Source organism: Mustela lutreola, chromosome 7 (assembly GCF_030435805.1).
Source record: "Mustela lutreola isolate mMusLut2 chromosome 7, mMusLut2.pri, whole genome shotgun sequence".
Taxonomy (NCBI): Eukaryota; Metazoa; Chordata; class Mammalia; order Carnivora; family Mustelidae; genus Mustela; species Mustela lutreola.
The window spans coordinates 23,427,741-23,442,352 of record NC_081296.1 but is presented as its reverse complement, the minus strand read 5'-3'; the positions used below and the strand labels follow the sequence as shown (position 1 = coordinate 23,442,352).

The window sequence follows — 14,612 nt, the reverse complement described above, 5'->3', positions numbered from 1 at the left end:
TTCTCCCTCTGCCTCTGCCCCTTCCCTGCTCATGCTCTCTATCTCTCTCTGACAAAATAAATAAATAAATAAAATCTTAAAAAAAAAAAAAAAAAAGAAGTGCTTACAGAATGTAGGGTTAAATGTCTTTTAATGCATAGATCATTTTTCAAGGAGGAGTTAGTCCTCTCCATTGCTGGGGAGCACAGTCGGCTCAGTCTTCCCCAGTGCAGAGGAAACCTCAGGGCAGAGGGAACTGAGCTCCAAGCCCAGCACGGTGGCCACGGGTTCCCTGTCTCTCCCTTGGCCTCCTCCCCACTCCGACCCCAACACAAAGAGGCTAGAGAGAGCCCACCTCGCTGAATGGATGCTGCTTTTTAAATTGAGAACCGCATAATTATAACCTTGCTGTGGTTATATATACGTTCAGCTCTTGTATCTGAGATCTAACAGCACGTCTCTCCTCTAACCCTGTTTATCAAGCCGCTTTTTAAAGTGTTGTGGTTCTGTTCGGCTGGAGAGGGTTATAAAAGTAAACTGTCTCTCTCCGCCATCAGCTTTTAATAAGGGGAGGGCACTAGGAAAAAAAATAAGAGTGATTTACATGATCAGAGGCAATTTGCTCACATACACACACACACACACACACACACACACACGCGGAAGGGGACGTGTGGTGAAACCATTAGCATTTGACTGATTCGTTTTGCTGGTGTCTGGATTTACCTGGTAGACACCCAGATTGCTCTGGAGGAAGAGGGAAGAGGCCTGCCATGAAGCTGCCTGGTGTGTTGGCAGCTGGCACCTTCTCCCTCACCCGCCCGAGGCAGCCCCTACCGGTCCCCCTGGTAGGACCAGGGCAGGGCCAATGTGAGCGTTTCCCACGCATTTTCTCGGCCCAGTCAGCCAGTCTGATCTGTAGGCCTGTGAATACAGTAGCCGTTACTTTCCTTTGAAAACAAAATCATGTTTTCTCCTTAAATAACACGAGCAGGAGCTACAGCTTAGTTCTAACCTCAGACCAGCATGTTTTGCCCCACTGACTTCTTCCTTTTAACCGCCGTTAGCCTCTGCTTCACCCGCTGAGTGCGCTTCGGGATTCAGGCAAATAGAGGCGGACAAGGACAGTCGGTCAGGGAGCTTCTGGTCTCCCTGAGGAGAAGCAGTCAGCAACTCTGCCCTGGTTCTTGAGGGTCATTTGAATCTGGACGGAAGAACAAGTTGGGGCTCAGGGAAAGATCCTCGCTGTAGCTCTCCAGCGACTTCCCCTGACGCACGGGCAGCTTGGCCAATGACATTGTTCCTGTCAGTGTGTCAGCCCCAGGCGGAGGCCTTCCAGGGTGTCCGTATCCTTCCAGGTCGATGCCAAGTTTAGACACAGAAAATTCCCCCCCCCCACACCATGGCACACCTGGACCATTGGTGTGACTTTGCCAGTTGCACAGAACAAGGAGGATCACAGAACCCCTGGATGAGTGCCAGCATATCACAGAAGATCAAGGTTTATCCTCACCTTCCTTGGTCCCCGCAGGAGCCAGGGGCCTTAGGGGTCCACTGAAAGACCAGGTGACTTGCTCAATCAAGCAGTTCCTCCTTGTCAGGTTAGGAATCACAGATTCATGTCCAAATGCGATCAGTTGTGCTGAAACAAAGGCGCGAGCTTTGTTGCAGCTCCGTGTGGTAAAATGTCTGGGTTCTCAATAGAAAGGAGAGCCACCGAGAAGTCCAAGAAAGGGCTTGGCCTGTACAGCCAGCTTTGGAGAAGGGGGAGACAGGGCAGGGCAGGTGACTTGTTCCACTGGTGGAGGAAAAGGGTGTTGATCTCTGTCACTCACAGATGTACCTTTGTTCCCCAGGTGAAAGCGACGTCCTGCACTTCACCTCTACGACCACGTGGAAGAACCGCATCATCATAACGTGGCACCGTTACCGGCCCCCTGACTACAGGGACCTCATCAGCTTCACTGTCTACTACAAGGAAGCGTGAGTTTCTGCGCTCCGTGGGGAACTGTGGGCGTGGCTGTGGGCGGGGAAAGCGGAGCTTCATCCTCAGGGTCCCTCTCAGCTGTCACAGGATATCCATCACCATGGTGACGACCACACCATCACTGTGTTAGCCTGAGGCCTCCTGTTTTTCAGTGGGTAATTCAGAGGGGTTTGAATAAAAGAATTGCAAAGAGAAAAGCTTGTGTTTTAGAGAATTAGGTTAAGTCCCAACGTTCATGAAGTGGGATAGATGATGTGTCCACTGACCCATACTCCAGGAGCACCCCGTGGGATGCTCAGCTCCCCTGGAGGGGACCCCCCAGACAGATATATCATGTTATTCCATGAGCCCTTCCCAAGACCTGGTCCTCTGCTCTAGGTCATGAACTAGGGAAGGAAAATGGAGAGAGACTGGCCTCTGTGTTCTGAACATTTCATGATTTATCCCAAAATCTACTGGGAGCTTTTTTCATGCCTTCTGGTGATATTCACCTGCCTCGGCAGCTGTGACTTGTTCCTCCAGACGGCAGCTCTTTTGGTCTCCCTCTTCCTTCCTTTGCCTCCTTATCCAGGTGGTACCACCAGCCTCCTTAGGTTAGTCACCCTCTTTATCCAGCTCTCACTGTGATACCATAGGTCTCCTTCCCCAGTGACTGGCTTCCTCAGCACTGGAACCAGAGCCGCCAAAGACAGTATCTGATCCCCTTTCCCCTGGGGTCATAGCTGTGAAAAAAGCAGGTCTCCGGATTACTAGGTATTCAGTGTGTTTATGGATGGGGGTCATTCATGGTCTTCCGTCGTGAGGATGGGGAGGGGTAGGTTAACCTCTGTTTCAGAAGCCAGGGCGCAGGGGCTGTCCAGACCTTTCATCTGATAGCTGGAGAACCCCTCCCCACCCAAGCATGTGTGCAAAGTACTCTCTTCTCTTTGATAGTTCCCCCAGTGCTCTGTCAGTGTCGGTTGGTACCTCACCAAGGAGCTGGTGCTAGTTTCCGAGACAATCCAGAAACTAAATATTTGAATATTATCAGATACTAAACAATCACAATTGTTTGTAAGCAAATGAGATTTTGGAATCTCTATTTTAGAAGCTCTTTTTTCTGTAGCAAAAGTCCTTTTCCCCCCAAAGTTTTATTCTTCATTGGTAGCTGATATTTGCATGAAATGATTATGCTTGTTTTTTCTTAATGGTGAAAAATGCCATGATTGGAAGAGAGAAAATGAGCCTTTTCCTGCATGCTTAAGGAGCAGTGTTTTCCATCCCAGTAAAATCAGAATTTACTCTTCCTGGGGCAGGGTACACCATTCTATGGTGCGTTTGTAAATGTGGAACCTGGGGTCCATTTTATTTTATTCTTCGAAACAAATCCAATGGACTTCCTGTTTTATTTAGAATTCCTGTTATAGAAAGTGTGACATGCTAGGCCCCTGGGGAAGATTTCAGTGAGCTTTGATGTCAGAGACCTAAACCTTCCTCTGGTTTGATCTACTGTCTTCCTAGACCTTTTAAAAACGTCACGGAGTATGACGGGCAGGATGCCTGTGGCTCCAACAGCTGGAACATGGTAGATGTGGACCTCCCTCCCAACAAGGATGTCGAGCCTGGCATTTTACTGCAAGGACTAAAGCCCTGGACACAGTACGCGGTGTATGTCAAGGCGGTGACCCTCACCATGGTGGAGAATGACCACATCCGTGGGGCCAAGAGTGAAATCTTGTACATTCGCACCAATGCTTCAGGTAGCCACAGCACCCATCCCGTATTTTTCATGAGCTCACCGTGCTTACTACAAGATGTCTCAATCCTGGATGAGTCTGTGTCTTGTATGTGTTTCTTATCAATATCTAGTGCTCTATCATATTGTTTTTTTCCCAGTCCCAATACCCTAAGCTCTTCCGGGACGTCTTTCTGGCCCATGTTCCATCATCTGCCTGCTCTGTGCCAGTGAGCCCAGGTCCTCCTACCGGACTGGGGTGGTTTGTTTGGAGGACCCAGCCAGGATTCAACCCACTGTTTTATTTTCATAGTTGAACCACCAGGAACTGAACACATGCTGATTTGGTGTTCCAGTTACCTCACGCGGCTCGTGGGTTTTCCATCTACATTCTGTAGAGGCAAGGGTTCCAAGGAGGTAGACGGAATTTGGAAAGCGTCAGACAGAGTATACTGTGGACATTCCAGAAATTCGCTGGTGAAAATGTTCCTCCTTCTGTCTCTGTCTTCATTTTCTAAACCACCTCATTTTTCTCAACTCCAGAATCTGGAACTAATGAAAGCAAACGTTTGTGTCTATTAGCCAAGTATATGAAAACCAGCTTAGAGGTAGGAAAATGGACATCATTTCTAAATGCAATGATAAATATCCTTGGACGGTGGCTGTTTTATAAAACACCCATAAGGTAGCACGAAATAAATTTAAATAGCAGAGAGGGTGAGGAAGAAGTGTTGATGGGGACAACCCTTGGCTCACACGTGCCTCATTCCCCCTCCCTCCTCCCCTGCCCCATCTGAAGGATCCCATAAGTGGTCACAATCATGTCACGGGCCCTGAAGTGTTTATAGAAATAAATCTGGCACAGATTTCTGATTCTGGGTGTGGGATGCTGTAACAGAGGCTCAAAGGCAACAAAACAAGTTATTCTTCTAGGTTTGGAAGTAATTTATTGTACCCAGCTCAGGAAAAACAACATTTTTTCTTATTATGACAAGTTCTCTCTCTTTTTTTTTTTTTTAATCCATTCACTTACTTTAGAGAGTGAGTGAGTAGGGGGAGAGACAGAGAGAGAAGAGAGAGAAGATCCTCAAGCAGACACCCCACCAAACACAGAACCCAGTGTGGGGTTCAGTCCCAGGACCCCAAGACCATGACCCGAGCTGAAATCAAGAGTCAGCCACCCAACCGACTAAGCCACCCATAACGCCCCTTATTAAATGACAAAGTCTTAAGAAACCCCGATTTCCTTTCCCCAAAGATGGGAAACTAAGCACCAGAGGAACTGGGCCGGTTCCCTACATCTTGACCCCTGTCCTTACAAGTGGTAGAGACAGAGGAAGACGTGGTCCTCTGCCTCTGCTTTTTTTTTTGTGACACTTACAGTTGAAACATCTGGGGTATGCTGTTTATTCTTGAAATACTTGACTTTGGAAACCTGAAAGTAGTCGAGCATCCAGTGGTTATGTTTTTCCTAAAAAAGCTGGCGTTAGTCACAGCTTTTCCCTAAAGCACCACTCCGTATAGGTGTTCAGAACCTTGCCTATGATATTATGGGCCTTAAAGTACCCTTAAGCTCCTCGCCCCTTTGAAATTTCAAAAAGTGGCTTGGATGACCATTTTGTTTAAGTGATAAACAATGAAGAGGTCTCTTGCACTTTGGAAAACCCCCAAAAATCAGTGTTTTCTTGGGAACCCAAGGAAAATAAGATTTCAGCGGTCCTGGGATGTGTTTGCCCTTTATACATAAGGCAGCTCTGGGTTTCGGTTTGAGAGGCAGTAGCAAATAAAGCTTGACCAGATTATTATGCTTTGCCTGTAAATGAATATTCTTTGGCTGGTAACAGAGGCCATTGCCTGCAGTCGGGGCTCTCTGTGTGTTTGGGTTTTGGACTGCTTTCCCTTGTCCTATCTCATTTATCCTACGGAAGTGAGGTTATTGAGCCGAGAGACTCTGGGGCGCCTGGGTGGCTCAGTGGGTTAAAGCCTCTGCCTTCGGCTTAGGGTCCTGGGATCAAGGCCCGAGTCGGGCTCTCTGCTCAGCAGGGAGCCTGCTTCCCTTCCTCTCTCTCTGCCTGCCTCTCTGCCTACTTGTGATCTGTGTCTGTCAAATGAATAAATTAAAAAAACAAACAAAAAAAAAAAACGAGAGACTCGCAGATCCTCGTCTTCCATGCCTCTTACATACCCCTTGCACACACGCGTGTGTGCACACACACTCTCCCCCTTTCTCACTTTCATTTTGGCATCTTGCCACTTTTATCAGAGCTCCAGAACCTCAAATGAAACCCAAATCAGTCCTTTCCACCACTTGCTAGAACTGCTGGAGTCCAGCAATTTGGAGACTGGTGGTTGGACTGGTGTTGGAATTAGCTGTAAGTTTTTAAGTCACCCACCTGTAACCCGTAACTTTCTCCACGGGCCTCTCCGTCCTGTTTCCACAGAGGTGATCTGAAAGTAGCTAATACAAAGAGAAATGCAGGCACTTAATGTGATTTCAAAAAAAGGTTCCCTTCATAGTTTGTGTGTCTGCATTCACCACCGTTTCCGTGTCCGGGTCAAATCCGTGGCTTCTTGTAGGCTTATAGTGATTCAGTGATCCAGTGGCCGCCTGGATTCAGGGTGCGTTCCATTTTCTGAAATGGCCTGTGTTCCCCTTTCCAGTTCCTTCCATTCCCCTGGATGTTCTCTCCGCATCCAACTCCTCTTCCCAGCTCATCGTGAAGTGGAACCCGCCGTCCCTGCCCAACGGCAACCTCAGTTACTACATTGTGAGGTGGCAACGGCAGCCACAGGACAGCTACCTTTACCGGCACAATTACTGCTCCAAAGGTAAGGTGGGGGTTGCCCGTGGCGGGGAGGGTGTGGACCTGGAACCAAACTCCCGCCGTCTGGAGTATCCGTGCTCCAACGTACCACGTAGCCCCTGACAGTTCCAGCCCATCCTCGGAAACCGACCACATTCTCCATTAAGCGTGCTGACGGCTGCCCCCTTCTGCCCACCGGCCCACTGGCCCACCCAGCTTAGCCTTCATGTCTGCTCTTGTCGGGCTTCTCTTTCCCGAGCAGACAAAATCCCCATCAGGAAGTACGCCGACGGCACCATCGACATCGAGGAGGTGACGGAGAATCCCAAGACTGAGGTGTGCGGCGGAGAGAAGGGGCCTTGCTGCGCCTGCCCCAAAACGGAGGCCGAGAAGCAGGCTGAGAAGGAGGAGGCCGAGTACCGCAAAGTCTTTGAGAACTTCCTGCACAACTCCATCTTTGTGCCCAGGTACCTGGTGTCGTTTGAAAATGTCTGCGGGCTGACGCTCCTCAGGCAGGCTCTGTGGCGCGCTCCCCATGCAGAGGTTCTGTGAGGTCAGCAGCCTCGGGGCAGAACCCTGTAGCCATCGAGGGGGGAACAATAGAACAACAAGAACAGTCCATCAGCTTGGGTGAGTGGGTGCCTGGGGCAGGCAGAAAGCACTGAAGGAAAGGGAGACCAGGGGATTGTGCCACTGGGGGCCACGGGCACGTCAGTGCCACTGCCTCAGCCACAAGGCATCCCGTGGACGGCAGGTGGGTTCTCAGCTGCGGGGACAGGAAGTGAAACTCAGAGAGGCCCCCACCCATGGAGACCAGCAAACAGACCATGGAGACCCGCAAGGGCCCTCTGGCACATCCCACTTCTCCGTGCGGCCTCTCAAAGCCCGGCAGAGGAGAAGCGAAGCAAGAGGGAGAAAACCAGAGTGAGTTTTGAAAGTGGCCCAACTCCCAGACACAACCAGATGCCACAGACATCTGCGACAAGCAGGTTTGCGAAGCAGCAGAGAGGACAGCCTTTCAAGGCAATGCAGCCCCTGTCCCCAGGAATCTCTGCTGCCCTGCTTCAGTCCCTGGGTCTGCCAAGTGGGGACAAAAATGGAGGGAGGTAGAGGTGCAAAGCTGCACTTGTCACAGCAGCCAAAGTTGGTAACAACCCATGTGCCCAGGAGCGGATGAATAGATAAGCAAAATACAGTCTAGGCTCGTGATGGCATATTATCCAGCCATAAAAAGGAATGCGATTCTGATGAAGGGCACCGCTGGTATTGACCTTGAAACATTACACTAAGTGAAAGAAGCCAGATGTGAAAGGAACAGATATGGTAGAATTCCTTACCTGCAAAGCCTCACCAGAGGCAAATTCATGGTGACAGAAAGTGCATTCAGGTTTCCAGGGGGCTCCGGGGGAGAGGGGGATGGGGAGTTGGGCGTTAATGGGTCTAAGAGCTTCTGTTTGAGGTGATGGAAACTTCTGGAAACAGAGGTAATAATGATTGTACATAATCATGAATGCAATCAGTGTCTGAACAGTATGCTTAAAAATGGCTAAAATGGCAAGATTTGGGTAATATTTGTTCAAAAATTTTATCTTACCACAATAAGAAATGGTTTAAAAGACAAAAAACATGCGGGATGCCTGGATGGCTCAGTGGGTTAAGTCTCTGCCTTCACCTCAGGTCATGATCTCAGGATCCAGGGATCGAGTCCCACATCGGACTCTGCTTGGCGGGGAGCCTGCTTCTCCCTCTCCCTCTGTCTGCCTCTCTGCCTACTTGAGATCTCTCTTTCTCTCTCTGTCAAATAAATAAATAAAATCTTAAAACACACGCAAACACCCACACAAAACAAAAGCATGGAGAGGAGTCCAGCAGGGTAGACCTGCCATGTCTGGGGAAGGAGATGGAAACAGAATGGTGGTCCTTGTCTCTCTTTTCCTCCTGAGAGATCACAGTGCAGTGTTTACAAACCGGCCCTTGCCTGAGTTGTGAGCAGAGGACCTGGATCCACTTGCACCTACGCGCTCCCGGTCCCCACGGCACCCCTGCCACCAGCCCACCACCCAGCGTCTTCTGTGATCACTGTTCCTCGTGCCCCCGACCGTGAGAGGCACCAGAAGCCCGTAAATTCAGTTTATTCTTTAATGCCCTGGCCCTTAAAGGTGTACTTGGATTGTAACTACAAATGGCTTTTAAAGTGATTTTTTTTTTTTCCCCGTCGAGTGACTTCCCTGATGTTTGTGTAATATTCCAAGATACCCATTTGACTTTGAAAAATCATTAAGAAAGACGACTTAGAGTGGCGGGCATTCTTTTCAGAACAAAGTTTCTCATTGCTTCATGCCTTTCTGCCCCTCCTCTCCTCTCTAGGAGTTGAAACCCCTGGCCTGTGAAGGTAGGAGAGCCTTTGTGGGTCCCCCTGACCTGTTCTGCCCAAGACCTCTCCCCCCGCGGCTGTGTTCAGGTGCCATCCCAATTGTCTGCAGGTCATATGTACTTCCAAGAAAAAGAGTGTTGGAGGAGCTCAAAGAGGTTTACAAACTAGGAATCAGGCTTAGTGACTTCTTCAGCAGCCTAATTACTGAACAATCCATCTGGCCCTTAGCTTTACATTTTGACACATTAGGGCCCTTGCCCTTTGGTGGCATGGCTACTCAATGTGGGCTGCCTCCCCCCATCCCCCACCCCCACCCCCGTGCCGGCAGAAGCGCAGCTACTGGCACTTCCTGCGGACGCAAAGCAGATGGGCAGGAGTTGTCTGTTTATTCCCTAGCAGAAGCCGTGGGCCCCGTTGCTGTCTCATTTCACCGGCCCGCTAGAGGTTCAGGTTTTGAGCCCCGGCTTTGGAGAAGTTTTGCCAAAGGGCCACGAGCTTTCAGTCTGCAGCCACAAAGCAGTGCCTTTCTTTCCTGTCAGTGGGGAACGCAAGATCGGGCAATGCGAAGGCAGAGCTGTGGTCGACGCAGGTATTAGTAATGCCGGTGTTCCTGTTGCCAAATTCAAAATAAGTTTCCTCTATGCCAACCTCCCCCTGATGGATGCTCGCCTCGCCCATTTGGCCCTGACACTATCTGTCCTAAGACAAGTCTGACCTGCTATTTTGTCTTTTCATGGGATGACCATAAATACTATATTTGCCCACAGTGAGAGATCGCGATGTATACACACTTTGAATTGTTTTTTTTTTAATGCCTCCTACCGAGGATATAAATCTCATGTCCACACAATTTGCAAAAATTTTGATAGAAGGAATGTCTAGTTGGCAGAATGAATCATAAAGGAAGGTTTTCTGTTTTACAACTAAACTATCCAAAGATGACTTTTCTTTCTTTCAATTCATTCTTTTTTTTTTTTTTTTAAGAATTTAATTTATCTCAGAGAGAGAAAGATAGTGTCAGAAATTCCAAGAGAGAGAACATGAGTGGGGAGGAGAGGGAGAGGGAGAAGCAGGCTCCCCACCAAGTAGGGAGCCCGATGCAGGGCTCGGTCCCAGGACCCTGAGATCATGACCTGAGCCGAAAGCAGACGCTTAATTGACTGAGCCACCCTGGTGCCCCTCTTTCCGTTGATCCTAAGAACAAGCTAGTCAAGTCAGGTTGGGTATGTTACATGTTGTCCAGCGTGTCCCATGTGGTTTAAAGTGGATTGGAAGCTAGAGTTTGTTAAGTTGCTTTCTGGAGTCCATATCTGGTGGTGAATGTCTTTGACCACGGCCTTTATTTTTTTTTAAATCACATAGTTGAGTTTAAGTAACTGAAATGTTGACAGATGTTGAAGACCGCAGGGTTTTCCAATAGAGTAAGTGGGGTCATGGAGTGGGAGTGGAGAAAGCTGACAGTGATCCTTGCTGTTGGTCACACTATTTGGAAATGTGGCTGTTTACAAAGAATCATGGGTGTGCCATTCTGCTTGCCTTATACCTTGTCTTCCTGATAATGTCCCGTGTGGCCTCCCTCCTCCAGCCCCTAACTTGGTGTCACTAGTAACAGCTGTAATCCCAGGTAAATGGGGATGGGCTATGGGAGGGGTTTGGGCAGAGTATTAATTTGCAGTGGATTAAACCCAAGCCAACTTCTCTCTCATAGACACGAGGATGTGTGGTGTTGGTTTTATGGGTAGTGTTGGTTTTGAAGATCGCTCTGGTAGATGTCAGAAAAGGGTTCTCCAGCAATAAATGTAGTTCTTTGTGTCCTTCCCTTTTGGGAAGATTGGTTGGTGTGTAGAGTGTGAGGATGGGAAATGGTCAGCCTCCTCTTCTAAGCTTTCCTTCCCCGGTATAGTGAAAGCGAATACAGTGAGGCCATCAGTGCACGGCCTGACCCTGCAGTTCTCTATCTGGTGGGATGAGCATATTTGGGTTGATGTTTTAGGTTAGGACCCACTGGTCACTGCACAAAAGCGGTGATAGCATTTTCTGCAGGGAAATCCATGGGCCAGGCAGACTAGGGAGCCAGAAGCCCTTTCCCCCAAGCTCCCTGCTTTTCCCTTCCAAGCTTTTCACTTCAAGGCAGATCAGGACCCACCAGAAACCTGCTGAGTGTCAGCTGAGCCCCAAGTGGCTTCTCAGGTCCCCTGATTCCCCATGGGGCTTCTCCCTCTCCCCTGCGTGAGAACTGAGGAGCATTCCCACTTTCTGATCTTTCTCCTTGCCTTGGGCCCTTGGTTTTCTTTCCCAGATGAGCTTTGTTCTGGGACCCTTCGCTTATGCACGGGAGGAGTGAGGCCCATGGACAGCCCTAGTGTAGAACCAACAGCAGCCTGCTTCCCGCTGTTGCTGGAAGTTGGCCTGCGGGTGACTGTTCCTTGTCTGGGTACTTACTCTCATGTTCTGTTGCTGTTGCTTCCTATAAATGCGAGGGGCTTATTTTTAAGGTTTCTGAGGGGAGCCCAAAGCCCTTATTTCCACATCCCACAGCAGCAGCCATTGGAGCAGTCACCCTCACCAGCTGCGCGGATCACCTCTTCTGCCCTTTGGGTGCGAACATTCTCTTTTGATTTCTCTTTTGCTGTCCTATTGCTTTTGTAGCTGTTGTTCTGAGCCTTAGTCCAGGCCTTGAGCCGCTCTACCCCTGTCAACAGCAGGGCCTGGGAGAGGCCACAGGAGGTCGCTGCTGAGTGGGAGGCAAGCCAGACTGGAAAGACCTCCAGGAGTGTGAAAAATCCAGACACTGGGGTCTCAGAGGAAGACAGGGTCAGAGGGAGCCCCAAAGGGAAGGGTATGGGGGTCCATGTAAGTGCTTGCTGCTTGGTATCTTTCTTTCCACAAAAGGTGGTCAGCGAAGCCATCCTCTGGGGCCTGTACCACACAGCTCAGCTCTCACCTCACCCCCTAATAAATCTTCGTGTGGCCAGCAGGTTGGTCACGTTCAATGCTCAACCATAAGACTGGTGGACTGGGGAGCACAGACATTCTGACCAAAGGGCCAAGAGGCTGCAGAGCCAGAAGTGACTGAGGCATTTCTTTGCCTTTAGATACCATCGAATCACCACTCTGGGGGCCAGGGGGCAGTTTGTGTGCCGATTCTGAAGCTTGCAGAGTAGAGAAAGCAAAATAACGAAGAAGGAAATCCCCGTATTATTTATTGGTTCTTATCCAAAAGGGCTGAATAGCTCCTTTCATCCAAACTTGGGGTTTTTTCTTTTCTTCCGTTACTCTCACCCAAGTCATAGAAAGGACAAAAGAGGTAGCGGCACTTCCAAACCAAGTTTTTTCTCTTCTTTGCAGACCTGAAAGGAAGCGGAGAGACGTCACACAAGTCACCAACACCACCATGTCCAGCCGAGGCAGGAACACCACAGTGGTGGACACCTATAATATCACAGACCCAGAAGAGCTCGAGACAGAATACCCTTTCTTTGAGAGCAGAGTGGATAACAAGGAGAGAACTGTAATCTCCAACCTGCGGCCTTTCACTTTGTACCGCATTGACATCCACAGCTGTAACCACGAGGCTGAGAAGCTGGGCTGCAGTGCCTCCAACTTTGTTTTTGCAAGAACCATGCCTGCAGGTAGGGTGTAATCCAGCGAACCCCTCTCCTGACTCACTCACAGCCCAGTGGAGAAGCTTGTGTTTTATGAACACAGAATCTGTCATCCAGGGCAATGACCCTTAGTGTCCATCTTGCTTATTAGAGAATGTGTGGTTATTTGTAGGCAGCGTGGTAGACCAGCAGCCCAGGGAATGGAGTCCTTTCATAGTGACATCATTTCCAACTCAGTCTTTGCACAAAGTCCTACAAGAGCAGGCACTGCCCTTCAGGGTCAACTCCCCTGCTCCCACTTCGTTCACATTGTACATTCCTATGGCCGTAGTCCCCGTTTGTGCACACATAAATTTGCCTGGTCCCTCCTGAGTCATCAGGTTCCGTGGAATCTGTTAGCTGCCTTGACTCAGGGTGACCTTTGCTCCTCAAGGTCAACTACTGGAGTAGCCATTGGTCCTGCCTCTTGGGTCTTCACCTTCCCCTTGGAAGTTAAAAAGCTGTCTGTTGTTCACATTGCCAACCGTCCATGTTTAAGGATGGGGGAACGGCCCATTCTCTTTTCTGCCCGGGGTTAGCAGCTAGCAGAGGAGCCCAGAAGTGGAGTCTAGGAGAAGGGCCCTCCAGGATGCCATTCTGGCGCTGACACATGGCATGTCTCAGGGCTACTGCCAACTCCCTGGCCTCAGTTTCCCCACCTTCTGGGAGGGACAGAAGAGCCTTCCCTGGCTGTAACTTGCAGAAACTCCGGGTCACTGCCCGGCTTACTGCTTAAAGCAAGAGCGTGAGCCCCCGGCCTCAGCTAGCCATGGCTGGAGGAAGGGTGGACGGAGGCCCAGCTCCAGGCTGTCCTTCACGCCCACATCAAGGTTGAGTTTGCCACACGTAGATGCATGTAGATCCAGACCTGGAAAGCTCTGTGTCGCCGCCTGGAGGCTTGTGGCCACCGCCTCCGCTCACAAGGAGCCTTTTCGATGCTGCTTGTGCTTGAGGCATCACACAGTTTCCCTTCTCGAGGGGTAGAAGCCAAAAGCCAGAAATAAGTTACTCAGGCTGCCGGGGTTTCCAACTGTACTTGACAGAGCAGACTTTTTTTGCAGGGGAGGTTGGGTTGCTAAGGGGGAGCAAGCCTGAGACCCATCAATAGACTGCTTGGCTTCCAAACCCCATGCTACATGTGAGCAGCCGGCTGTTGGGGGGTCTGTGCGGTCCCCGTCCTCAGCCCTGCTCACACGGACTGGGGAGGATGTGCTCAGGGTAGCCCACCCCAGCGGGGGAGGACCCGAGTCTGACTTTCTCGCTTGTTTCAATTGTCACGCAGAAGGGGCAGATGACATTCCTGGGCCCGTGACCTGGGAGTCGAGGCCTGAAAACTCCATCTTTCTCAAGTGGCCAGAACCTGAGAATCCCAACGGATTGATTCTCATGTATGAAATAAAATACGGATCACAAGTCGAGGTAAGACTGGCTCAGTGGTCCACATCGGGGTCCCCATTCCAACCGATGGCACGCACTGGCCGGGCAGAACAGACCGCCTCCCGGTTAGTGGAGGACTTAGCCCCAGAAAATGAGGAGCTGAGTCAGTAAGGCTTCAGTCTTTCCATGAGCCCCACAGTCTCTGAGGAAGTACTCAGAGTAGATGAGGAGGGGTGCTGGTTCTCCCCGTAGGAAACGACTTTGTTACAGAAAATGATCTTTCTGCAGAAGCTAGATTGTCCTTAAGAACTTTTCACCTTTGTGGGGCTCTTTTTGATTATCAAAACAGAGATCTGTTTGGTTAGAACTTGGGTGCATTTACAGTTACTGGAAGATGGCCATTCAACACTCTCTTCCTTCCCTGTATTAATGCAAATCGGGATCAGAGTCAGGCATGAGGCGGTGGGGGGGGGGGCAGCAAGAGGCACCCATTTCTCACAGGTTTGCGGGGAATTGGCACTTGTGTTCTGTTTCCCCCAGGACCAGCGGGAGTGCGTATCAAGACAGGAGTACAGGAAGTATGGGGGCGCCAAGCTTAACCGGCTCAACCCAGGGAACTACACGGCCCGGATCCAGGCCACCTCTCTCTCCGGGAATGGGTCCTGGACAGACCCGGTGTTCTTCTATGTCCCAGCCAAAAGTAAGGCTTGGAGAAGCAGTAACGAGAAAACAC

General features: G+C 50.0%; 1 protein-coding gene across 1 annotated transcript in view; it reads left to right on the top strand.

The window, feature by feature from the left end:
* IGF1R (insulin like growth factor 1 receptor) overlaps positions 1-14,612 on the top strand; it is a 299,110-nt gene that overhangs the window by 246,398 nt on the left and 38,100 nt on the right. The window contains exons 7-13 of the mRNA XM_059180118.1: positions 1,836-1,962; positions 3,467-3,705; positions 6,342-6,509; positions 6,747-6,951; positions 12,207-12,490; positions 13,785-13,921; positions 14,420-14,579. Coding sequence (XP_059036101.1) covers positions 1,836-1,962; positions 3,467-3,705; positions 6,342-6,509; positions 6,747-6,951; positions 12,207-12,490; positions 13,785-13,921; positions 14,420-14,579 — 1,320 coding nt within the window. The remainder of the gene's footprint in view (positions 1-1,835; positions 1,963-3,466; positions 3,706-6,341; positions 6,510-6,746; positions 6,952-12,206; positions 12,491-13,784; positions 13,922-14,419; positions 14,580-14,612) is intronic.